At 42.1% G+C, this 23,729-nt stretch overlaps 3 protein-coding genes and 1 non-coding gene across 4 annotated transcripts in view; all 4 read left to right on the top strand.

Moving 5' to 3' along the window:
- LOC139203024 (histidine-rich glycoprotein-like) lies at positions 1-4,509 on the top strand. The gene is made up of 7 exons (XM_070832655.1): positions 1-216; positions 1,190-1,303; positions 1,657-1,744; positions 2,061-2,227; positions 2,790-2,900; positions 3,332-3,418; positions 3,757-4,509. Exons 1-7 carry the CDS (start codon positions 1-3, stop codon positions 4,507-4,509), a joined length of 1,536 nt encoding a protein of 511 aa, XP_070688756.1.
- Positions 4,510-7,505: 2,996 nt separating this feature from the next.
- On the top strand, positions 7,506-11,230 carry LOC139203026 (fetuin-B-like). Its single transcript, XM_070832656.1, has 8 exons — positions 7,506-7,596; positions 7,747-7,947; positions 8,154-8,267; positions 8,524-8,602; positions 9,086-9,252; positions 9,703-9,816; positions 10,708-10,842; positions 10,928-11,230. Exons 2-8 carry the CDS (start codon positions 7,750-7,752, stop codon positions 11,183-11,185), a joined length of 1,065 nt encoding a protein of 354 aa, XP_070688757.1. The 5' UTR covers positions 7,506-7,596; positions 7,747-7,749; the 3' UTR covers positions 11,186-11,230.
- A 1,567-nt stretch (positions 11,231-12,797) lies between these two features.
- trnah-gug (transfer RNA histidin (anticodon GUG)) lies at positions 12,798-12,869 on the top strand. The gene has a single exon. It is a non-coding gene; the product is annotated as a tRNA-His (tRNA).
- A 6,597-nt stretch (positions 12,870-19,466) lies between these two features.
- Positions 19,467-23,729, top strand: part of nos1apa (nitric oxide synthase 1 (neuronal) adaptor protein a) — a 163,947-nt gene continuing 159,684 nt past the window's right edge. Inside the window, exons 1-2 of the mRNA XM_070832417.1 lie at positions 19,467-19,587; positions 19,947-20,018. Coding sequence (XP_070688518.1) covers positions 19,483-19,587; positions 19,947-20,018 — 177 coding nt within the window. The 5' untranslated portion in view covers positions 19,467-19,482. The remainder of the gene's footprint in view (positions 19,588-19,946; positions 20,019-23,729) is intronic.

Genomic DNA, 23,729 nt, shown 5'->3' on the forward strand with positions numbered 1-23,729 from the left:
ATGAAGCACTGTGTGCTGTTTTCACTGTTGTTGGCGTTGGGGTGTGTGCACGTCCACGGTGCACCGGTGGAGCAGGATGGCATGGTGCAGGGGTCATGTGAAGACGCATCGGCGAAGGGTGCCGCCGAACAGGCTCTGATGAAGATCAACCAGGACCGGAAGGAGGGCTACGTCTTTGGCCTGCATCGCCTGTCCGACGTCCACATGATGAAACACGTGAGTCACTATGACACTGAACACAACACAACTTATTCGATGTTCTTGATGAAGTATTGTTTCTCTATAGAACAAACCAAGACTTTTTAGGAGGGGGGGGGGGGTGCTATTATTTGTTTATTTTTGATTATCAGGCTACTTACTTACAATCCATCTCTTTCAAACTACTTTGCATTTCCTTGCTGAGATTTGGAGATACAGAAACATCTAACCAATAGATTCCTTTAAATAAATCAGCAGGTTGTTCATGTCGTTGTAAACGGTGTGAGTGTAAAACATTGTAGGTTAAAGTTGATATATAAACATAAAGATGATGAATAGAAATTGACAGTTGGGTAATACAATGAGTGAAATGTTCAATCTTGTTTTCACTTATAGGGAAAAGGTTTAGATAATGAAATAATAAAGATTTAGATATAAATATGATTATAACAAATAGACTCAGAGGCCAAAACTGTCCAAATAAGTTCCAGCTTGCATTCAGGATTTAATAACCCAGATATCTAAGTCCTTGATTCCTTGATAAAACTCTCCATTGAAGCCTACACTGGTTCTTTCTCTGGTGACCAACCACAAATGTTTAATGGCAGTGAATCTATAGTGCTCCAGAGAAATGACAACAAGACAGTTAAAGTATTTTTACAGTTTCAGGACAACCTGAAAAACACTAAAAGAAAGCAAGATGATTGAAAGGGAAGTAACTGAGGGTGATGTTTGAAAAGAAAATTAGAAATCAGGATTCAGGCTTTTGGAGCTCATCAGACAGGTGATTATTGGTGAAAGATTATTTTAGGGGTGACAGTTGTCATCAGAACCGGTTTGTTAGGGCTTCATTTATCATCAGACTTTCTAAATCATCACACAATGACACATTTTCATAGCAAGTGGAAGATGATGATGATGTTACTGAATGTAATTATTATTATTATTATTATTATTATTATTATTAATAATATTGTCATGTGTGTCACAGGGAGAGACCGGCATGGTTTTCTACTTGACTCTGGATGTTGTTGAGACCAACTGCAGCGTTCTCAGCAAGAAGGACTGGAAGGAATGCGAGGCTCGTCCCACCCACGACACACCGGTTAGAAAACACACATTCACACACACACACACACACACACTTTTGCACGCTGTAATACTCGGGAAAATTCATTCACAGCCTTCCAACTAAAAAGTACAAGGCTTGTTTGGTCAAGTCTTAAAGTTTTTCATTATGAAGTCTCGATTTCATTCATTTAAATAGCTTTTCACTAAGTTGAAACAGGATGTCACGCTGTATCAATGTACCCAGCAGGACACTTTCGTTCTATAAGAAGTAGCTCTTTGGTACCATAACACATGTTGGTTGGAAATAAACATCTATAACTGAAGCCTTTTTGTAGATGTACAGCACACTAAAATACTGAATGCTTATTACTGTATTGGTCTTTGCAGGTATATGGACAGTGCAAAGCCGCCATCTACATGAATGTGGTGCACAGAGTGGTGCGTCTCTACAAATACGACTGTGTTGTCAGACCAGGTAAAAAAATATTACTAATAAAAGCAAATGCAGGCACTCGTGATTTCTTTTTTTTTTATTTATTTAATTGAAATTGAAGTTATCTGAAAAAGACAACTAGTCTCTACTACTCGCTGAGTTAATAATTGAAATTTGTAGGGTGAAACACATTTTACTCAGTTCAGTTTAAGGTTTGTTTTGGAAATAAGCAAAACATCTGACAGATTTCTTTTGCTTTTAATGAAAAAAATCTACTTTTAAGACTCCAAACATCAAATGAGACCGAGATCAATCTTGTGATATGTGCACAATCCAAATGGCTTTTCTCTCTGCTCAGTTCCTGCAGTTAGGGTGAGTCAGCTCTGTCCTGACTGTCCATCTCACGTGTCTTTCGATAACGCTGAGGTCCAGAAGGCTGTCACTCTCTCCCTGGAGCAGTTCAACGCGGAGAGAGGTTTGTCCAAACGCTTCGCACTGCTCAAAATCTCCCGTGCCACCAGCGGGGTAAGTTCTCCATATATCCAAAACACCAAGATATCACATGACTATTCTTAACACATGAGCAGAATATGGTGGCTAAACATTTACTGCAGAGGGTGATGTTGGCAAGAGGTAGGGATGTGGTTAATGCTTGAATTCTAAAAAAGACGAGACAAACTCAAAAATGAGAATGTAAAGTTGAACCAAATTAAAAAGACAATTTGTCCCAAAAACATTTCTGTGGTCAGCTTGGATTCACGTCAGCTATTGATTGAAAATTTACCAGGTTTCCACCGTGAAATTAGCATCAAATCATCAAACTCTCAAACCACTACTGCAGAAAAATCAACTTCTGTGTGAATAATTCATATGCTCACTATGTAACACACAGCATCTCTTTGACAATCATGGCCTACCTCTTTGAACTTCTATCTAACGTGTGTCCATTTGCCTGCAGCTCTTTAGCTCACCTACAGGATAATTGGACAAAAGTCTCATGTTGATATGCCCCTTCTTTGGTTAAAAGTTTTCTTTCTTTTTCTGTGTGTTTGTGTGTGTGTGTGTGTGTGTGTGTGTGTGCATCCAGATGGCCATGTCAATGTATTACCATGTACAGTACACCATCCAGGAGACCGTTTGCGAGAGCAAGAGCACAGAGGCAGCTGATAAGTGTCCTCTCATGGAGTGCGAGTTCGCTGTGAGTCATGATAAATTGTTATTTCACAGTATTTTTGTTCACTTTAAATCAATCAAATGGATTGTTTGTTTCACCTTCCAGGCTGTGTTTGTTGTTGCATGTTGAAAAGAGGCATAGCAACCCTCCATGTTAATGAGAGTATTGGTCCATCAGTTAAAGTTCAGTCCATTCATTACATCTACTACTTCTCTATTAAAATTAAAGACCAAAATGTATTCTACTTTTCAGTTTTAAGTAATAAACCCTTCTTCTTCTGCTCATAGACATGGACCAGTATGTTTTGGGTTCATATCAGTGAGCAAGTTCATCATAGCAAAGGATTACTCTGAAATTCAGCTTGTTTAATTATTAAACTCTAGTAAAGCCGCAGGCATAACCATTCCTCTGCTCCCTCCTTGCTCACATGTTTTCTCTTGTTCTTGTCTTCTCAGCACAAGGGCTTCTGTAAGGCATCCCTCTTCCACTCTCCCAGTGGTGAGGCTGAGACCAGTGTAGACTGTGAGATCTATGAGCCTGAGGTAAGACTCACCAGATAAAACACAATCTTACACTGATGTACTTGTTTTATTTCTTGTGTGAATTTACTTGAGACTTGGATTAAAACATTTACGTTTCAAGTCCAGTAAAGGCGGGTCTACAGATATTGAAGATTTATTATTAGTCCCAATTACATTGAAAAATGTGATGATGATCTCAGCTATGTAAACTCTATTTGCACCATTTGCATCACCAATTGCACTGAAAGACTTAAATTCATTCTCTGCATTCTTAATGCTTCAGGTCAGTAGCCATGGTGGATGTATTATCGGTCCAAACACTTTAGCATCAGTAATTTTATGTGACACGTGTTCTCCAGGCTGCCGAAAGAGAGAAGAAACAGCACCTGCTGGGCGGAGAGACTGACCACAGCCACAACGACTCGCATCCTCACAGCCACGCCCACGAACATGACCAAATGGACGCTGCCGACCAGACAAACCCACACGACCACGTGCATGACCACACCAAGAGCCACAGTCATCACGACAAAACCCACAAGCACGCTGACGGCAGCGACCACCACCACACACACGACCACGATGCAGACAGCGGCCACAGACACGCTCACGCCCACTCCCACGACCACGGGCACGGCCACGATCATGTGCACACTCATCACGCCAAGGCGCACAACCACAGCGGCGACCTGCCCAACCAGCACCACAAGTATGAGCACGCGGACGGCCAGTACACCCACGAGCACGACCACGAGCTTGCTCTGGACCACGACCACAAGCACGCTCACCTGCACGACCACGAGCACCACCACCATCACCACAACCACAGCCACGATGCCGAGACCCACGACCACCCAGAGGGCACGGTGAGGATGCTGCCCGCCATGGACCAGCCCATGACCCTGCCTTCCTTCCCTGATGTCCCCGCCGGTGGCCCTGAGGTTGGAGTCACCCTGCCTCTCAAGCCGGACCCCCAGATCCCCGGGCAGACAGAACCCACCATCCACGCCTTCCCCACCTCAGTCTCAGCCCAGTGTGTCCCTCCTCTGGCAGGAGAAACCCTGGTGGAGAAACTCTTCGCTGAGGACCCCATGTTCAAGCCAGCTGCATAAGGTGGCTCACAGAACTTGCTTGGGGACTGAACTGACCCTAAACAAACTCACACAAAGACACTGAAGTGTAGTTACAGCAAAACATTTAACTCATTTGCTCCAGACACATTGATAGACAATGTAACACACCACAACAGCTCACCGGGGGCCATTCCTCTGTGGTGGTTTATTATAAGCACGTGACATGTATCCTTTCTTGTCCCGCTTTACCTCAACTGGCTGCACAAAACAATAAATGTTATCACAAATACTCATCCAGTGTTGTTGTTTTTTTGTATTGCAAAATGATCAGCTTGTGGATGTGTGATAAACAGCTCAGATCTGCTGATAGTAGCAGGAGTAAATCAAAATTAAATGCATCAAAATATCTTTTTCAACAGGTTTTTTCCTGACAAAATCCATGTATATGTGTTCCTGTAGTACATCATGTAAATAATTAATTCAAATCAATCATCGTTTTTTTTTTTAATTAAACAGATTAAGAGCATTAAGTAATGTTGGCAGGTCTGAGTTTAGCGTCTTTATCTGTCTGTGTGAACGAGAAAAGCAGGATACAGGAATGAAGCAAAAAGTCCATAAAAATATGAAGCACCACAAAAAGTTATTCAATTGTGCAGATCTTCACAGGCTGTAGATTTCACTTGCAAAAGAACAAGTGAATTAAACTCATGACCACTGAGTTATTCCATTTAAAGTTATCACGTTGGTGTGGCACCATCTAGGGGTGAAGTTCTTCATGGGAAAATGGACTTCACATTTCTATATTTCAACTAAATTTGTTTGCAGTGGCATAATATGCTAAAAAATGTGACTCTTTACATGTAATCAACTAAGTTAGTTCTATGAAAATAGTGTGGAGCGTTAAAGGAGGAGTCACTGACATGTGGTGCAGCTTGATTATGAGATCCTGCTAATAGACGAACATAATCTCATGATGTCAAATCAAGATAATAGTGAACTTTTTGTAGTTTTTACACACCAGACTCAACAACAGCAGCTCTAGAACACCCACACAGTGCATGTACATGATCTTTGTGGACATTTATTGGTCACGTCAGCTTTATGCACTCAAACAGCAAACAGCTCTTATCTGTGTTCTGTTGCACTTAACCGGCTCATAACTGATAAATGCAGTTCTAGTTAGATACAAATCTGTAATTACACATTTTGTCCTGTCTAGTTAATAATGTAATTTGTGTAATAATGTGTGTTCAAGTTCATGTATTCATGGTCATTTTATAATCAGGTAAGATCACATGATGCTTTCAACTTAACATCATTACATTTTTAAATAAAGAAGAGCAAAAGCTTTTATTTTACCCCTTAGAGAAATATTCCACTGTAGAACATGATTCACAACTAGAACGATTTAAACATCCTTCAAAACCTTTTAAACCTCTCCTGCAGCATAACTCGGTCTGCTGTTATTCGGTATGTTCATTGTGCTCATCAAGATATAAATACATTTTAAACAAATGACAAAATGTCAGAGAAAACACAGCAAGTGGGACGGCTGTCTTATAAGGAAATACTGACTGAGTAAATAGTACTCTGCTTATGTTGCTGTGTGACACAGTGTAGAGTAGTCTGGCCAAAAAGGTCAAGGAAGGTGGTAGTGGTGATTTTATTCTACAGTGCTCCATTAAGTGCAACTTAAATTACAAAACAATACAAAAAATTATTTACAAAGAAGCTTAATTTCAAATTTAAATTGTAGCTACTCAAAGAAACTGTCACAGCCCTCACCTCTCAGTGGAGCCAGCCACATCTCTGCTCATTATATAGGGCGTCCAATTCACACCGTGCTCACTTCAGCTCTACCATTCTGCAGCAGGGTGACCTGTTCTGCACCCTGAATGCAAACAAATCTGCACATATCATCCTTGTACACACTACAAACTTCTAGGCGTTTCTAAATATTTCCCTGCAAGCTAAACAAGTGAAATCAATACTAGTTGATGCGTTTTAATACCAAAAGAAACATTTATCAAAAGGAAAAAAAACCCCTCCACTTGGTCTGACCCAATGATGTCACTCTGACATCACCAACACCATAAATTCAGGAAGTGCTGGGCCGGCCTGTTCTCTAAACACCACTCCCACATTGTGAGCCAAGACAAGTAAGTATGAACAAAGGAACAAACAATTGGACCACATTTGACCTGGAACTTAATAAAGGATAACTGAACTAATTAATGACTGTTTTCCTTTAATCCTTCCTGTGATCGATGTAAACTGTAACATAATACTAACACAAACAAACCCGGGATAGTGTGTGCTTCAATGTCACGCTATGGCCTGGTTAGATTAAAGTAAAACACACATAGGGAAAACAGTATGTAGCGTGAAAGTAGTCAGGGACAAGTGGTGTGAGGAGAAATGAGCGTTCTCACACACACAAACACTGAACAATTGATCCTTTGCTAATGTCGGACTAGAGGGGCTTAGCACAGGTCAATACTGCTTTTAGGATGGCTGCCCCTATAAAATGTTTACCCACAGTAGCTGGCTGTATTTGTTGGTATTGGGGTTAGTTAGCTGTTTGACTTTGGCATTTGGACCCAATGTAAGCAGTTAACTCCAACAAAGCTGCGTGTGTGGCAAAGGTGGAAGAGTTAGGGAGGGAATGAACATACAAATGGACAGTGAGGGATGCTGCAGTCGGTCTGCAGAGTTTCTAAATCTTGGTCTTTGTTTTCACCATGAGTCATAGTTCTTTTGTAACTGTTCTGAGTCCGAGGTGACAACAGCTTCCATCCTCTGCTCGGCCTAAAAAAAGAAACCTTTCACAATATACCTGATACCCAAAACACACAGTTCAGTGTAACCTGTTGCAGCATTTTCAACAATCATAGTGTCTCATCAAAGAAAGGGAATTAGATGTGCTATATCTGATATCTGCTTGTCTTTGACGGAGTTAATTTTCCCTGTTCACCAGTGCACTATGACCCCTCAGCCAGTCTGAGTCAGCCATTGGCCTACAGAGCAGCAGATAGCAACTGTTTGCTCTTCCTTTGGGAAAGAGGGTAAAGTCCAGAATCAGCCTGACGTTTGTCCAAACCGTGGCCAGAAAAACTTGGATTACAGGTCTTGGAAAGAAAGACTTGTTGACTGAGAGCTTTGTTTGTCTAAATGTTAAATTATCTTCCCACATAGGCTTTAGTTATTCAGTTGGGTAAAATTAGGGTTTTTATTTGGCCCGATCTGTGTGTGTGTGTGTGTGTGTGTGTGTATTAGAGGATGGGTGTGTACCTTCTGGTTCTGTGCCTGGCTGTGCTGCAGCAGGAGGGAAGAGCCAGCCCAGACCCTGCAAGCTGCAGTAGTCCTGAGGCAGTGAGGGTGGCCGAGGAAGCCCTGGAGCAAATCAACCAGGACCTTACAAGTGGATACATCCTAAGCCTCAACAGACTGTACGACCTCTCTCACACTGCAGAAAAGGTGAGGGCAAACACACACACACACACACACATGCACACACTAAAACATAAGCAGGGTTCAGCACAGTCTTACATCCTGAAAGATGCATCAGTGTTTACAGAAGGAAGGAAGGAAGCGAAGTGTGCAGAGCCTTAGAAAAAAAATACTAAGAAATAAGAAAATAATGTGAAAGGAAACATTTGGTGTGTGTGTCCGTGTCCGTCCAGGAGAAAGAGGGGTCACTCTACAAGCTCACCATTGATGTCATGGAGACCAAATGCCACATCATCAGCAGGAAACCATGGAAACAATGTATAGTCAGAGATATTGGTGAAGTCCCAGTAAGTACCACGTGGTGGTGCATCTTCTCTGCTGACTTATCTTATCTTCATCCCGAGGCCCAACTTTAACTCGCTTTAACACTTTGGATATGGTTTGAAATTGATGCCAAAATGATGCTTTAACATTTGCATATGCTTTTTTTTAAAATACGTTTTCACAAGTCAAAATTCCAGTCAGTGTGAAATCACTTTCCGGCCGAGGGAACCCCTGAGATTTGCCTATTTGATGATATGTGCATGTGTCTGTACCCTTCAGGTGTACGGGGAGTGTGAGGTATCTGTTCACGTCGACTCTCAAGTCAAACTTCAAAGCTACTCCTGTGCACTTCGTGAAGGTAGATCAATAGAGTCACTTAGACTCATGTGGGAGTTTCTTTTTTCTTTCGTTTGATAACACAAAAACACATTTAGAAAGTCTGTGATGGAGCAGCAACTTTGTTGGTGCTTCTTTGTAAATGTTAGTGAGGTGTGAAATTAAAGCTGCTGGTATGTATTGAATTCTCTTTGCCCTTTCCCAAATTATCTCCCGATGGCATCCATGAGTGATTATGCAGGGTTGCAGTTGGAAATTGAAGCGCATATACAGTATGTTACTGACAAAATACTATTAGTTTTATCCCTAACATTTTTTGAGTGAAGAAAAAACTTGGATAACACAAGCTGTCAGAAGGAAAGGTGAGATGCTGAAAACAACTGAAAAGGATATGAAAGCAGGATGGCGCTTAGGAAAGGACCATCTGTCACCGTACACCACTGAACAAACACTCTGCCTCAGCTACCTTCCACTGAGTTTTGACTCTGTTAATCCTTGTCTTTAGTTCCTGCCACTGCAGTGGTGGACGTGTGTCAGGACTGTCCCACAGCTGAGAACCTGAACGAGCCCGTCGTCAAGGAGACAGCCAATCTCTCCCTGCAGAGGTTCAATGAAGAGAGCGGCCTGGCCAACTACTTTACTCTGGAGAACGTTACAAAAGCCAGTTCACAGGTTATTAAGAGAAAAGACAACATAATCAAGTAATCAACTAAGCAATGACAGGACAGGCAGAGAGAGAGAGAGAGTGAGGAAACAGGTAAATGATAGCGTGGATCACCACCTGAGCAGAGGTGAGTGGGCAAAGAGAGAGCAGGGATATTCATTTTGAGTGGAGATTCTGTTTACAGAGATTACAGTTAATGTTTTCAAAAATTAAGACTTCCTCTTGTTGCAAAGAAGGTGATTATTAAGTTTAATCTTCTAGTCTTGAGGAGGATCGGCCACCTGAGATGGATTTAATTTCATAACCACCTGAGTGAGAAAGTGTGAGTTTTAGAAATCTTAACAGAATTACAATCTAAAACTTTCCGACCTAATTATTTTATGATTCTTCTTCAGGTGAGCAGTTCACAGGTGTGTGCTGTGTGTGTATATGCATTATGTCTTTGTGTGCTTTGTCAGTGGGTTGTTGGCCCATCCTATTTTGTGGAGTTCACCATTGTGGAGACGGTGTGTTCAAAGAAAACAGATGCCAGTGAACTGAGCCATTGCCCACCTATGGACTGTCAGTTTGCTGTGAGTCTCACACACACACACACACACACACACACACACGTTTCATGTGTTTTAATACACAAGTTATTGTACTTACCCTGCACAAGTTCTTCAAACAGCTCTTAGATCCTTGTTTTATCCTTGGGCCACACTTTTACATATTTTTCATTCAATAACTGGTACAAAAAGTTTTGGAACTGGTCCAGTAGATCACCTCAGCCAGAAAACAGGCTGTAATGTGATCCTTTGGGGCAACTGTGCCCATCCAAGTACATCCACTAAAAGTGCTTGTTTCTGCTGCTAGGGGGGCTCAGATTGTTAATACATGAAGGATCCCTTCACAGATACAACACTAGATAAACCATTGACGATCATATCTCTCGGTTCATTTAACTCACAGAACACAGGAATTACTAGTTGTGTTGCTGATAACACATAAAACGTAACGCATGATAACACAAACTAACCAATTGAGGCAGCAGTACACCAACTCCCTGCTTCTGTGAGATAAAAAACAAGGTCTGGTGTCTGGTGGCTTTGAACTGAGCGATGTGACGGCTGTTTCTGATGAAACAGTGGATCTTACAGGTCTGACTCTGTAGGGAACCTTTCTGTAATGTTGTCAGAAACTTGGAATAACAATCTGAGCCTGTCGGTGGCAAAAAACGAGCACTTTTAGTGGATGATTTGATCGTGCAGGATTAGCCTTCATTGCAGCCATCGTAGCCTGTTTGCAGCTTCCAGCTGAGGCGATCTACCGGACCAATTCCAACATTTTGAACTCAAATTATGTAAAAATATGGCCCTGCACTCTGCACTGTTTCTTGTGCGAAACCAAGTTGCTGGAGGTGCGTCGGTAAATCTTTTTATGGCTCTAAACATGATGCCACCACATGTTTCTTTTTCCCTCAGCATAGAGGCTTCTGCTCGGGCTCACACATGGCCCATGAGGAAGAGTTTGAAATCAGACTCTCTGTTGGAAAGAAGGACGGCTCATTTCAGAGTCACAAGCCTGTAGAGGTGAAGTGTGAGATCTACGAACCTCAGGTACTTGGCTTAGGTAGCTGCAGAGGTGCACCACAGACTTCACATTAATACATCTGAAAGTACTTCACTTCCTCTTCCCCTGTAGGCTGCTGCTGTGGAGGAGCAGCTCCATGTGACAGCAGACAGCGGGCACACTGCTCATGAGCATGACAACCACACGCACTTGCACCCCCATGAGCACACGCACTCAGCCACACCCAGCTCAGACCTCGCTGTGTCCAAGCCACGGGGCTCCCTCGGGACAGTGGTGGCCCAGCCTGCCCCCCTCAGGTCTTCCCCAGCAGCCAGCGCCTGTCCCGGCCCCCACAGACACAACCTGGGTTTACGGAAACTCAGGCTCTGATTGGCTGGACCAGGACGGCTGATCTTTGATCAGATATTTAAGCTACATGTTTCCATCATGTTATTGTTAGCTAAGAAAGACATTGTAACCTGGCACTATAATATGGGAGCGCAGTAGGTTACACCAACAATAATCCTTGTAAATAATCAGATCGCATTAATGGCTGATTAAAATATTAACATAGCAGGAAGCTGCATCATTGTCTCATGTCACACTGAATATGCAAATATATTAAAAATTAAACTTTTCCCATCTGAAATGACAAGTTAATCGTTATTTCACTAATTATGAAAGGTCACTTACAGTACACACACCTCAGTAGTTCATGTCAACAAGCCAAATCAAAGCAACAATAATATTAAGTAATAGACCAAAATGAAGTATTAAACTTGTTGAACTAGTTGTATTTCTCAAAAATACATCAGTTTCAGTAATTTCAGCATGACTTAATATAAAATTGATAATTTTGTTTAAGATTATTATTATTATTATTATTATTATTATTATTAAATCATTTGTGCATGTAATGTTTAGTACTTTATTTAGTAACTTAATATAGTTTCAATGAAAATAAGATGGCAGACACCTTTGTGGGCTGCATGGTTTATTCCATGCTGATAAAATTTAGGGATGTTTTAATCTGGCAGATTATATCAGTGAGAAAAAACATTTACAGTGTACAAGTGTGTGTTTCTGTTACTGATGTATTAACTGATACAAGTATCCCCTTAGTTCAACAATGTGTTAGATGAAAGTGAAAGCGTTCATCTTTCTGACTCAGGGTCATGTGTCCATGGAAAAAGGGAAGAACAAACAGGATAAATAACTGAACACATCAAATGACCAGAAAATCCAAATACGGTAAAGAACAACTAAACATGTCTTTTATTTTACTGTCTTTTGGTAAAATTGAGTAATTGTTGCCGTATGGCACCTTTAAAGGACCTTTTCAGGGTCCAGCTGGTGAGATGAGGAAACTGAAAAGCAGAGTCACATGTTGCTGATGTGAGATAAAGGACTGACAGTAAGGATAATGTCTTATTTTAAGGCACCATCCATGTATTATTATCCCAAGTACTAATGCTGTTTACCCTTTAGAGGACTGGTATCTGTGTGGGGGGGTCACAGCTGAGGTTGGTGACGATCAGGGTGGCACCCACACCGATACTGTGATACTCTTTTGGTTTAAAAATCATATATAAGTGTGTATCAACACTAAATCCCAACATGTCGCCAGTTTCTCATCCACCTTGGTGCTGCTGGAATAACTGCTGACAGCTTCAAACTGTATGTTTCTTTAGCTGTTTGAATATATTTCAATATTCCTGTGATTCGCCGTGCAAACACGAGCATTATGAAATAAACACATTATTGCGGCTGACTCTTACCTGAGGCCTCCACCTCCTTAATGATGAAAACCCTCCACACTTCTAAATATGAAATATCTTCCTCGCTCAATTAAGAGCCTCCCACTGAGATCAGATGATTATGACTCAGTTCAATGACTAATTAGAGTTCATCAGAAGGTAACAAAGACACAGTAATGCAGCATCAAAGTCTTGCTGTTCTACTCTGAGGAAAGATTCTGTAATATCAGGTTCATCAGTAGCTCGCCGTGATCGTATAGTGGTTAGTACTCTGCGTTGTGGCCGCAGCAACCCCGGTTCGAATCCGGGTCACGGCAGTGTTTTCTATAGCTGCAGCTCTTTCTGGAGAAAAGTGTTTGTGAGACACTGCTTGCTGTAAAAAATGACACGAAGCAGCAGTTCAGCAGAAAGTCCTGCCACAAATTGATTGAACTCTAATAGTAAAGTGCTGAGGTTTTATAACTTCGGGCAATTTCATTGGCAAATGCGCTTCAACAGCAGACTGTTGGATGTTTCACTGCACCACATTTTGTGTAGTTCAAGAGCTACAAGAATAAACAATAAGCACATAAAATGTTAAATATATTCATGTTAATGCACCTGGAAGTATGTACTATTTTGCTGTTCATGTTTTTGCTGTTAATGCTAATTCTGAAATGATAAATGTTGGATTTAAATTACATTGCTACTTTCTAAGTAAAGGAGTTGCACAGGCCTGCACAGTGCACCAGCTTGAGTTGATTAAAAAACAAGAAACAAACACAGCATGAAAAGTACATCTCAGGGAAAGTGACAGCTCAACAGGACCATGGATCAGTGATCACAACTTTACTGTAGAAGTGTCAGAAAGTTAGTTTTTATGCAATTTAGAAACTTGAACTTTAATTTAGAGACATTAGAAATACATAAAGTAAAAACTTAAAAGACAGGAAATGGCAGCAAGACAAATCCTCGGGGCACTTTGAGTCCTCTGTGTGGTAAAAAAAGCCTTTGAAAACGTACAGCTGGCACAGGAAGCTCTAGTGAGCCAGCTTACTTGTCTGTAATACTCCCTTTTAATACACAAAACCCAGAAAACAGCAACAGGTTTCGGTGCTCTGGTCCAACTAAAATGTGAGTTATTGTGTGTGCATCTCAATCTGAGTGTGAATGTGTGCGTGCAGACATTTCTCATCAAGACTTGTCCTCTTGGCTATTATATTACAGTAGACTGAAAGTGAATCACACCTCTTGCCCTTGATGGCTTTACTGCGGTGTTTTAGGCACCAGACTGAGTCGAGAGCCCACAACAGAAGAGCACCGCTGTGATTTGTGGCGACAGTTTCATGGGCCCGTTAAGGCCGAAGCGCACAATGTGCCTGGTCGACTGAGAGAATGTGAAGCAGCTCCGGAGGAGAACAAACCTATCAAGGCTCAGTCTCCAGGGGAAGCTGGCTGAATACAAATTCATCTATAAAAGAGTCCTCTGGCTGCCAAGTAACAAAGTGACTAATGTTACTTTTACACATCACAGAGCAACGCAATGAAAAGAAAACTGACTTATACAGGAGCAGTAGCTCTTACAGTACGTGTTGCAGTGCACTCTTGGCTTTGGACTTCATCTCTTTCTAATGTGCAAATAAATGTTTTGTTTTCTTTTAAAAGTTCAACTTAAATCACGATAAGGCAAGAAGTCAAAGACGCGAGCGTTTGTGTGAAAGTCAGCCCCACTTCACTGATGTTTTCTTACCTTAGAAATGATAAGACGTCGCTCTAACAGTCAGGAAAGAGGATAGATTATGAAGTAACTCAAATAATATGCAAATGTAATCAGCATTGTGCTGCTTTACCTCATGCTGTCTGACTGTTTCACTATTCTTATTTGTAGATGTCCAACTAAAATATCTAATCGTCTATTTTTCTAAATAGAGTTTAACTTCTTAACATGAATTTACTTATACATATGGTATATTTAGTGCTGTCACCTCACAGTAGGAAGGTTCTGGTTTGGTTTCTGTGTGGAGTTCTCCCCCGTGCAATTTCACATCATTGGTGCCTCTAAATTTGCCCATAGGTGTGAATGGGAGTGTGAGTGGTTGTCCGTCTTGATGTGTGGCTCCAGCCCCCCCTGAAAGGATGAGCAGTATGGATAATGGATGGAAGGTATTTCACAGATAACTTTGGTCGGTAGAAGTGTTCTGCCCTTTGTAATGTGTCCACATGGTGTCACCCTCGCTTCTGTTTTCACTTCACAGTACACCGAACAACCCACACCTCGGTCAGGATAGGATATAAGAAGGCACTGACATACACTTATTGATATATTTTGTCTGTTTCAGTGGTAATCAAAGTTGTAGTTGGGACCATTAGGGCTTCTCAAAATAAAGGGGGGGCTCACAGAGCTTCAAGCATGACTGTAGGCTCTTAGTTTAAACAGTTTTGAGTGACAAGTCTCTGATGGATGCTTCACTTTATCTCTTAAACTGCTCCACACAGCGCCCACCTCAGTATTATTGCACTGAGAATGTTCCAAACTTTTTTGGCATGCACATCATAAGCAACGCTTAAGAAGACCAGTGTGGTAGGTGCTGGGTGCTCTGGGACGTCGAAGAAGTTATTACAGAGTCCTCTGGAGTCATTGTCAGCCTAATTCGGTTCAACATTCTCCATGAAGGGATCCTCTTTTCCAACATCTAAGCCATCCAAGCGCCCGGTGTTAATCATCCTATTTATACTGTATACCCAGCTCTCCATTTAATGCCTCAACAAACACAACAAAGAGTCATTTAGCTGCAGTCCAAGCACATTACTTGATTAACATGGGTTTGGAAGAGCCGTGTATGTACACAGATAAAAGATTTAGTTGGCTTTGTTTGTGTATCAGAGGCAGTTTATCTGTTGTAATCTACCGCTGCGTGTGAGCTGCACTTTCTCTGTTCCTTTAATATCCCGTGTTGTAACACTGCTTCAGGCACAGTTCTAAATGTATTGCTGTCATCATTTGTCCCATTGCCTCCCTTCATGTCTGTCTTCTTCCCTGAAACTCTCCTAGGAGAAGTAGGTTTACTCCCCTCGTTGTGTGCCCCACATTCTTTGAAAATTGCCATTATTAATTCATCTTAAGAGGCCCTCAAGATGTGTAAGGCTGTGTGTGTGTGTGTGTGTGTGTGTGTGTGTGTGTGTGTGCACGGTCATTGTGTGTGTGCTTGCTCATGCTCGTGGGTGAGATAGGTGCTGGAGCGAGGGTATCCAGGCTGCGGGGCTCCGGCTGACACACTGACCTCACAGTGAATGGAGCCGGCACCAAAAGAGAGCCAAAGCTCTGCTGCACACTGCGGAACATGAAGCTGCTGCGTTCAGTTTGTGATGTGAGAAATACAAGCTTAGCGAGGACGGAGGAAAAGATTTTTCAGATATGGCCTGATTAGTGTGAAAATGGTCAGAATCGCCTCTATTTTACTATATTTTCTCACATCTTAATATTTTTATATTTGTTATATCCCTTGTTTTTGCACTACTTCTGTTACTGACACTCTTTTCTGCTGCTGTAACGAGTGAATTTCCTCAGTGTGGGATACATAAAGTCTCTCTTATCTCTTATCTTATCTTATATAAAGCATTACATTTACTGCCTGTCCACGGCATGCACAAAACCATCTGCTAATAATCCCACAATGCAATGCACAACTCTACAGCTGTCAGCAATAATGCAAAATGATGATGATGATGTGGAATTGACCAAAATCTCTACCTGTAACGATGCTATAATCACATAAAAATCTACTTTAAATGATGCAAATGATGCATTTTGGGTCTGCCATACCAAACATGAGAGTTTGTAGATGCTGTTAGACATTTTGAGATTCTGTCCCCCTGAACATCAGCTTTCAAACTGCAGCCATGCATTTATTTTTCAAAACACATGTTTTATGCAGTCTCTTGAGAGGCTGGGGCCCAGCATGCATTCAGCCTGAGTTTACTTTAAAGTTTTATCAAATCCTCACCTGAGAGCAAACACATCATTACATCTGACTTGTCTAATACGTGTAACACACTGGGGCTTATGTAGGATTACTGGTGTTGTTAAATAAAGGCCACCTCACGCACCGGCAGGCTGAGGTCTGCCCAAATTGTAAAAAGCTTTTGTGACGTAGCTCTGTCAGTCCTCTGCAGAGAGGGGCTAATGTAAGGCAGCCATGTTTTTGCTACAGTATGTGCCTATAAAAGCCTTATATGTTGCTTTTTGGCTTTAAAGTGGAACCATGCTGTTATTGTGCACTCATCTCCAAAACCTTCTTCGTGTAGGGAGCATATGCTTCAAAATCCAAAGCCCTAATCAACAGATCAACATGTATTTGAAGACCAGGCAGGGATTAGGTTGCTCGCTATCGTTTCTAAAGAGCCTTAAGAGCGCATGGGGTCCCTGAGAGGGGGACTGGTTGTATTCAATGATTCCTCATGCAGACACAGCATCTGTTCTTGTCTGGCGTTTAGCTGTTCGGCTCTCATGAGAGTAAGGTGTTCATGACCTCAAGAAAAAACGGTTACACTGCAATCTTAATGGAGACCTCCTTCAAAACACTGAAAAAAGAGGCAACAGTGTGAGCTCTGTGCGGGCCTCGCTGTCAGCATACGCTTGAAAACTTTTTGAACCTCAGAGATCTCGCATTGTTTCCGTTCAAGAATGCTTCCTCTACACAGCTTTCAAAATGAACACAGCTGATGAATTTCACTTCATTTTATTGCATTTCAAACCTTTATTCAATCAGGTAAGTACCACGGAGATCGAGATTCAATTTTCAAGGGAGACCTGAGTACATAATATCAATAAAACATTTTAAAATCTAAAAAGAATTTAAAACGTACAATTCAATTCAATTCAATTCAGTTTTATTTGTATAGCCCAATATCACAACAGAGTGTCTCATAGTGCTTTACAAAGTTCACTGAAATAAACAAGTACACTATAAATTGTGATGTTAAAATGCTTGAAAATGGTAAAAGTAATTCAGTAATGAATCAATAAAACAAGTTAAAAGATAAACACAACTAAAATCAGTTAGATTTTGACTAGATTTCTGAATTGAACCACTGGAAACAGAGTATCATGCTCCAAGATAACACTGCAATTCATTCTAAATGTAGGATATTCATTAATTTTCATGAGTGGCGATATGTATACACTTTCTGTTTACACTGCATATAGTTATGCAAGTCAATAACCCCGGGCCAAATGGTGCCCGACAAAATTTGGTGGCCAGATGCCAGTTTTGAACCCATAACATCCTGAGTAAATTACGAGCACCATCATCCTGCTATCAGGCCTCAGGACACCATTAGCAGCCGTACTTTATATATTTTCAAAGAGGTGCTGAGAATGTGAATTACTGCTGCCCCACTTCCCCTCCCCTGCCCTCCCCGCCTGGGACCACCTTCAGGGAAGCGCTGCGTCTTTATTCCCAGGGTGACACAGATGGTCTGTGCATTATACAACATGGCAACTGCATTAAACATGAACACGGCTCTGCTGCGTCTGCTGACCACATATCACCGTGCTGTATGGAGGCTCTCTCGTACGGGAGGTGCTTTTATTCCACATGCTTGAACAGAATGTGTGGATGGATGTTTTTTTTAAATGATCGGCAGCACGAGCATATTATCACTGTCCTACGTTGGCAACATCAGCTGTATGTTTGTGCCACAGTGGGAGTGTTTACACTGAAAGTATGAGAGGAAAGCCACTTTTTGTAGCATTGTTCAAGTCCCATATTGATATAACTGCACCTGCGGACAGTCAGATACACCTCTCATCTGTCTATGTGACTTTCCTCCACGCATACTTGCCTATTTAGCATACTCACATGCTTATTTCTATGAGATTAAGGTTAGAAAACTGAGTGTTTGATTAAAGCAGCCTGCACACTAATGATGCAAAAAGGGAAACAGTAATTGATTTCAGAGATTTAACAGACTTTCAGTTTACATTAAGGGGTTTATGTATAAATAATGGGATCGGCTCACAGACAGGGTGGTTTATAGAAGCCTTTCTTTGAACAATTGAGTGGTTTCATTTGATGTGCACATGGCAGAGAAAGAAAAAGTGAAAGCGAGACATTTCTTACATTTTAATCTTTTATGACCCCTCAGTAGGTACTAGCAGATCCGGCCAGTAGTTGGTAGCCTTGGCCTCTTTTATTTTAGTCACAGGTTTGCATTAGCCAACAGGTAATTTATCTTCCTTGTGTCCAAGACGCTGCACGTTAATGTGTCACCTCTGTTAATACCAAAGCGTCTGCAGAATAGAAATGTGGATCTACAGTAGGCCACTCCTTAGTTTGCATGAACGTTCAGGTTATTCCCATGAGTGCCTGTGTTTGCATGTGTGTGTGTGTGTGTGTGTGTGTGTGTGGAGGGTAGGAGGGGAGGAAGGGGGCAGGTACCAGACTGTGGGCCCCTCCTCCGCAGAGCCACGGCGGCCTCTGTTCCAATGGAAACAGGTGGGATTCCCGGACTCCTCCAATCACACCCTCCCTCAATGCTGGAGGTGGGTGGGGAGGGGGGCGGCGGGGAAAGAGGGGCAGGACCCAACCAACTTCCACACACTCACCACAGGAAAAGTCGGGAAAAGCACATCTGTCCCCGCGTGTCGCAGCTTCTGGTCGCCTGAGCGCGTTTTTTTTTGGAGCCGTCGCGGTGAACGTTCCTCTCCCCGGAGCGCCGCTCAACTTCTTCCCCGCCGCTTGGCCGCTGCTGACGGCGGAGCGGCGAGCGCTGCAACGCCGGGACGCTTCGCTGCGATGGAGAACATGCAACGTTACTAACCGGATTTGGAATTGTGTGTTTTTTTCTTTCTTTTCTCTCTGGATTACTCCCTGTTAAACCGCCCCGTTGGTGCTTTCCAGGTCTCCCCCCCCCCTCCTCTGATACTGCGGAGTACCAAACAGTTTGAAAATGCCTGGAAAAACCAAGTATAACCTCGTTGATGATGGGCATGATTTGAGGATCCCGTTGCACAACGAGGAAGCGTTCCAGCATGGGATCAACTTCGAGGCAAAGGTGAAGAAAAAAAAAAAAAAAATCCCATTTATAAAGTGGAGATAGTTAAAATGTAACGTGTTTTCGAGCACTGCCACCCTGAATTAACAGCTAAATATTCAATGCTTTATTGCCATTTATAGGTTTTATATTCAAAAAATGGACAAGATATGTGAAATAACGACTTTTTGGCCCTGGAATGTAATCCTGAGTCATTTGGCTGGCTGGTAAAGGAAGTTGGAGTCGTTGGGAGATTGAATGTAGAGTTGCGCATTACTTTGAGCGCACACTTGAACCGTTCAGGTAAATGAAGACCAGGTGAAATCCCACCATTGCTTGATTAACGTGTTGTCCGTCCCCCCCCCCCTCTCTGACAACAGTACATCGGCAGTCTGGACGTGACGCGGCCGAGCAGCAGAGTGGAGATTGTGGCTGCGATGAGAAGAATCAGGGTGAGTCGAATCTCGACGAAACTCCGTTTCAAATCTGGCACATTTTCCACGTCCCCGCTTGTCAGCTAATGAGTGTGTCTGCTAGGACAGGATACGACGTGTTTTACCATGAACCTTGACCCGCTGCTGTATTCGGCATGTGTGTGATTGTCTAAAGAGCAACATAACTCTGGAAAACATCAACTTTTTGAAATGTTTTACTGTCCTCCCTGGATGGAAGCCCGTGGGAACATGAGCCGACTAAGTTATGTAAATTGAAACATTGCTGACGTGCTTGTGGTTTGGTTTTTTATCTCTGATGCCGAATTGAGGAGAGCACCGTAATTGTAAAAGTGCACTGTTACTTTGGGGAATTTTGCCCGTTTGGCTGATAGAGAACTTTATTCAGCTGAACTATGAAATATTGTTTGACCAGATGCACAAATTGATTATCTGAATGACTTTTCCCATTGAATCTCCAGAGAATGGCATGACAGACGACCAAAGTAAGGCCCACAGTGGTTAGTCACACTACAGTGTCATCATTAGAGCTAGACGGTATGAATGATACTTATAAAAGCACCTTAGAGTTTATATGTGCAGACTTTGTCTGGTGTCGGACTTTTCTTGCCTGAGGTTTTGTCTCCCATGTGCTCCATCACTGTTTTGAAGTTTCCTTTGAAGCAATGCACTCGAGTGTGATCGCCCTCTCCCTCCGCCTCTCCCTCTTTCTGCTGTGTAAACCTAAGATTTACAGCTTTTTCAGCTCCACAAAGTAGACTTAATCTTAATCAGTGTGTCTGCCAACTCGGCAGCGGTGGGCTTAGCAACCTAATATAGGTTGTGCCAGTGGTGTGGAGGTATTTGAGGATTATGGTGATGAACTGGTAGGTGTGCTGGGATCAGTCGACGATTCCTTCAAAAGCACAGACGCCCGGCTACACAAGCACACGTTCGTCTGTATTGTATGATTTAAAGACTTTAAAGGAATTTGTAAGCAAAACTTTACAGCAACACAGCAGGGTTTTACAGAATCAGATATTTTTAGTTCTGTTTTCTATTACAGTGAGTGGAGGTGAACAATGCCAGTGGCAGTCTGAGTGCAGTCTGTATCCGCACATTGTTATGTGATGAAATTCATTACAGCGCACGACACCCTTCCTCAACCACACAGACGTACACACAGCTGAAAATAAGGTGCGAACTGTTCTCATTGCGCCTTTCAGAGAAGTGACCCGCTCCCATAAAGTGGACCTCCCAGTGTGCTGCTATGGCAGCAGCTGTTGTTGGCAGGAAAACTGGCTTTGGTTTGGCTCCTCCAGTGTGAAAATGGTTTGACTCTGGCTTGACAACACAATGGAGGGAAACCACAGGTATCTAACTTGGAAGAGAGGTCACACTGGACAGCGTGGGCCTGCTGCAGCAGCTCCGAAGGCATTTGTTTTACTTGGGTAGCAAGTGAGCCGAAGAGACTTAAAGTGAATGTTGATTTACGTAAAAAAAGAGAAAGTAAAGCCACAATGGAGGGAGCAAAGTTGTATTGGGAAATGAACAGTGATTGGCTTATTTGACAGTAAGAGCAGATAGTTTTCATATTGATTAACACATGCTCACACCATCGACACAACTCTCTGTTTAATTAGATATAATGTCGCCTAGTTTTTTTTTTTTTCTTTTCTATTCTGACTCAGACTCTGCTTGTGGATTCCACCTTTGATTGAAATCTCTTCAATAAATCATCAATGCTTTTATGTCGATCATCGTATGTTGTGAACTAGTGTGTGATCTGACTGCAACTGCGGACCTCAAAATGAGTGTGAAGTAATATCACGGTCTTGATTTATACTGGACAGATGCTATAAAAAGAGGTTTTCGTCACAGACATCAGTGTTTTTACTCATTAAACTGCCGGATATTTTTACTGTAAAGCAGCTCCAGAAAGTTCGAGGGAAGTGCTCGTTGGTAAAGACACAGATCAGCTCGATCTGTTGAGTTTTTTTCTTTCTCCATGATGATGAACAGAAAGATGTTTCCACACATCAGCGCACCTCCTCAGCAACCTCAAGAAGAAGCAGCTTAACGAAAGACGGAAAGTTTTTTTTTTTTTTCTTTTTACTTCTTCACTTTGTAAAAAAAAAAAGCCAAACCTGACACTCCTCCTGGCCGCACCAAGAACCTGTCTCTGCTTACCATTTCCAAAGTACTGAAGCAAGGACAGACTCGTCTAGTTTCTAGTTTGCACTTTCATGTAACTTTTGATGCCTTGTCGAGGTTCTAAAAGAAAGTTTTGCAAAATGATGTTCCCCACAGTCTCTTCACTTTTCCAAGATTTCAATCAGCCTCTCGTTCTGCACAGTCAGTCGGAGCTATGCTGGTTGCCAGGCGACCGGTTGATGTATGGCATCATTGTTCATTGTGTGCATGAGTCACCTGTGAGCCAGAAGCTGATAACAAACTAATGACATGGCAAAGCAGGAAATAGCTAACCACAGTGGAGCAATACGTGTAGCGCTGCACGACCAGGTGTCGCTTGTCGATCTGATAGGCACACACTGATACACACACACTGATACACACACATACACACACACACACACTGATACACGCATGCACTTTGTGTTGTGCATGCTGTTCTTGCAGATTTAATTACTCTTCTCAGAAATGAATGGGGGAAACTGTTGATTACAGATGGAAAAACAATTCAAGTTCAACTCGCTCCCAGTAGAAAAAAGTGTTGCTCAAAAAGTTGTATTTACTAATTCATCAAGTGTTTCTGGAATGATTATTTCCATTATTGATTAGCATTGTTTCATTTCTGCTCAAAAGATGAATTGACAAAATTGTTCATTCATTTTCTGTCTGCAAACAAACTGAATGATGGACTAACTATTGCAGAACTCTTTCCGATGTTCCCCGGCTGTGCGAGATAAACCATTACATATGGATTGAGAGAGAGAGAAAAACCACTAAATAGCCATTTAATCTTGCTTTTCTGTCGCCGTCAGATGAAATCCACACTGAGATTACCTTGCTGTGTAATATAAAGGCCCTTCTAAATTACACATATTACTATCATCATCTGACTGAGTGTGGCAGCAGCTTATCAGGTTAAAAGGAGAGGAGGCCTCTACAGTGAATTAAACAGATTAATTTCTCATTAATCTGGCTTTGCTGGCTGTAGGAAGATTGAGCAGCATGGGATGAGAAGATTAGATGTGTCTGAGGGGACGTCTGAGGGGACTGGAGTGGGAAACGGGGAGAAATAGCAATGTTTTGTCTGCAGCCGCCAATTAACTGTTGGTTAGAAAACACAATGGAAGTTTATTAATCTGGGATTCAATGTACACTTAAGTGTTCTCTTATCATAGAAACACTTTTCATGAGTGTGTAGTTATGTCGTGAGTGCACAAATTGACAGGAGGAAGGATATGTACATTTTAATGGTGCATCATTGGAGGGTTACAGGGTAAACGGTGTTGGTGAGGTGGCCGGTTGGGGGCCATCATCTGTACGGTGTTGACCTGTGACCTGTAAAGGCCACGTGATCCTGTAGCTCTGGTGATGCGTCTTTATCTACCACAGAGGTCTAATCTCACCCACACCACACATAAACAGCTACAGTAACTGTTTTCATATATCATATAGGTTAACGGTTAACTCTAGGTTTGCTTTAATTTTTTGCTAAATGATTATTCCACTAATAGTTTCAGCCGTTATTCTGACACTGACATT

This window comes from Pempheris klunzingeri, chromosome 6, assembly GCF_042242105.1.
Source record: "Pempheris klunzingeri isolate RE-2024b chromosome 6, fPemKlu1.hap1, whole genome shotgun sequence".
Lineage (NCBI taxonomy): Eukaryota > Metazoa > Chordata > Actinopteri > Acropomatiformes > Pempheridae > Pempheris > Pempheris klunzingeri.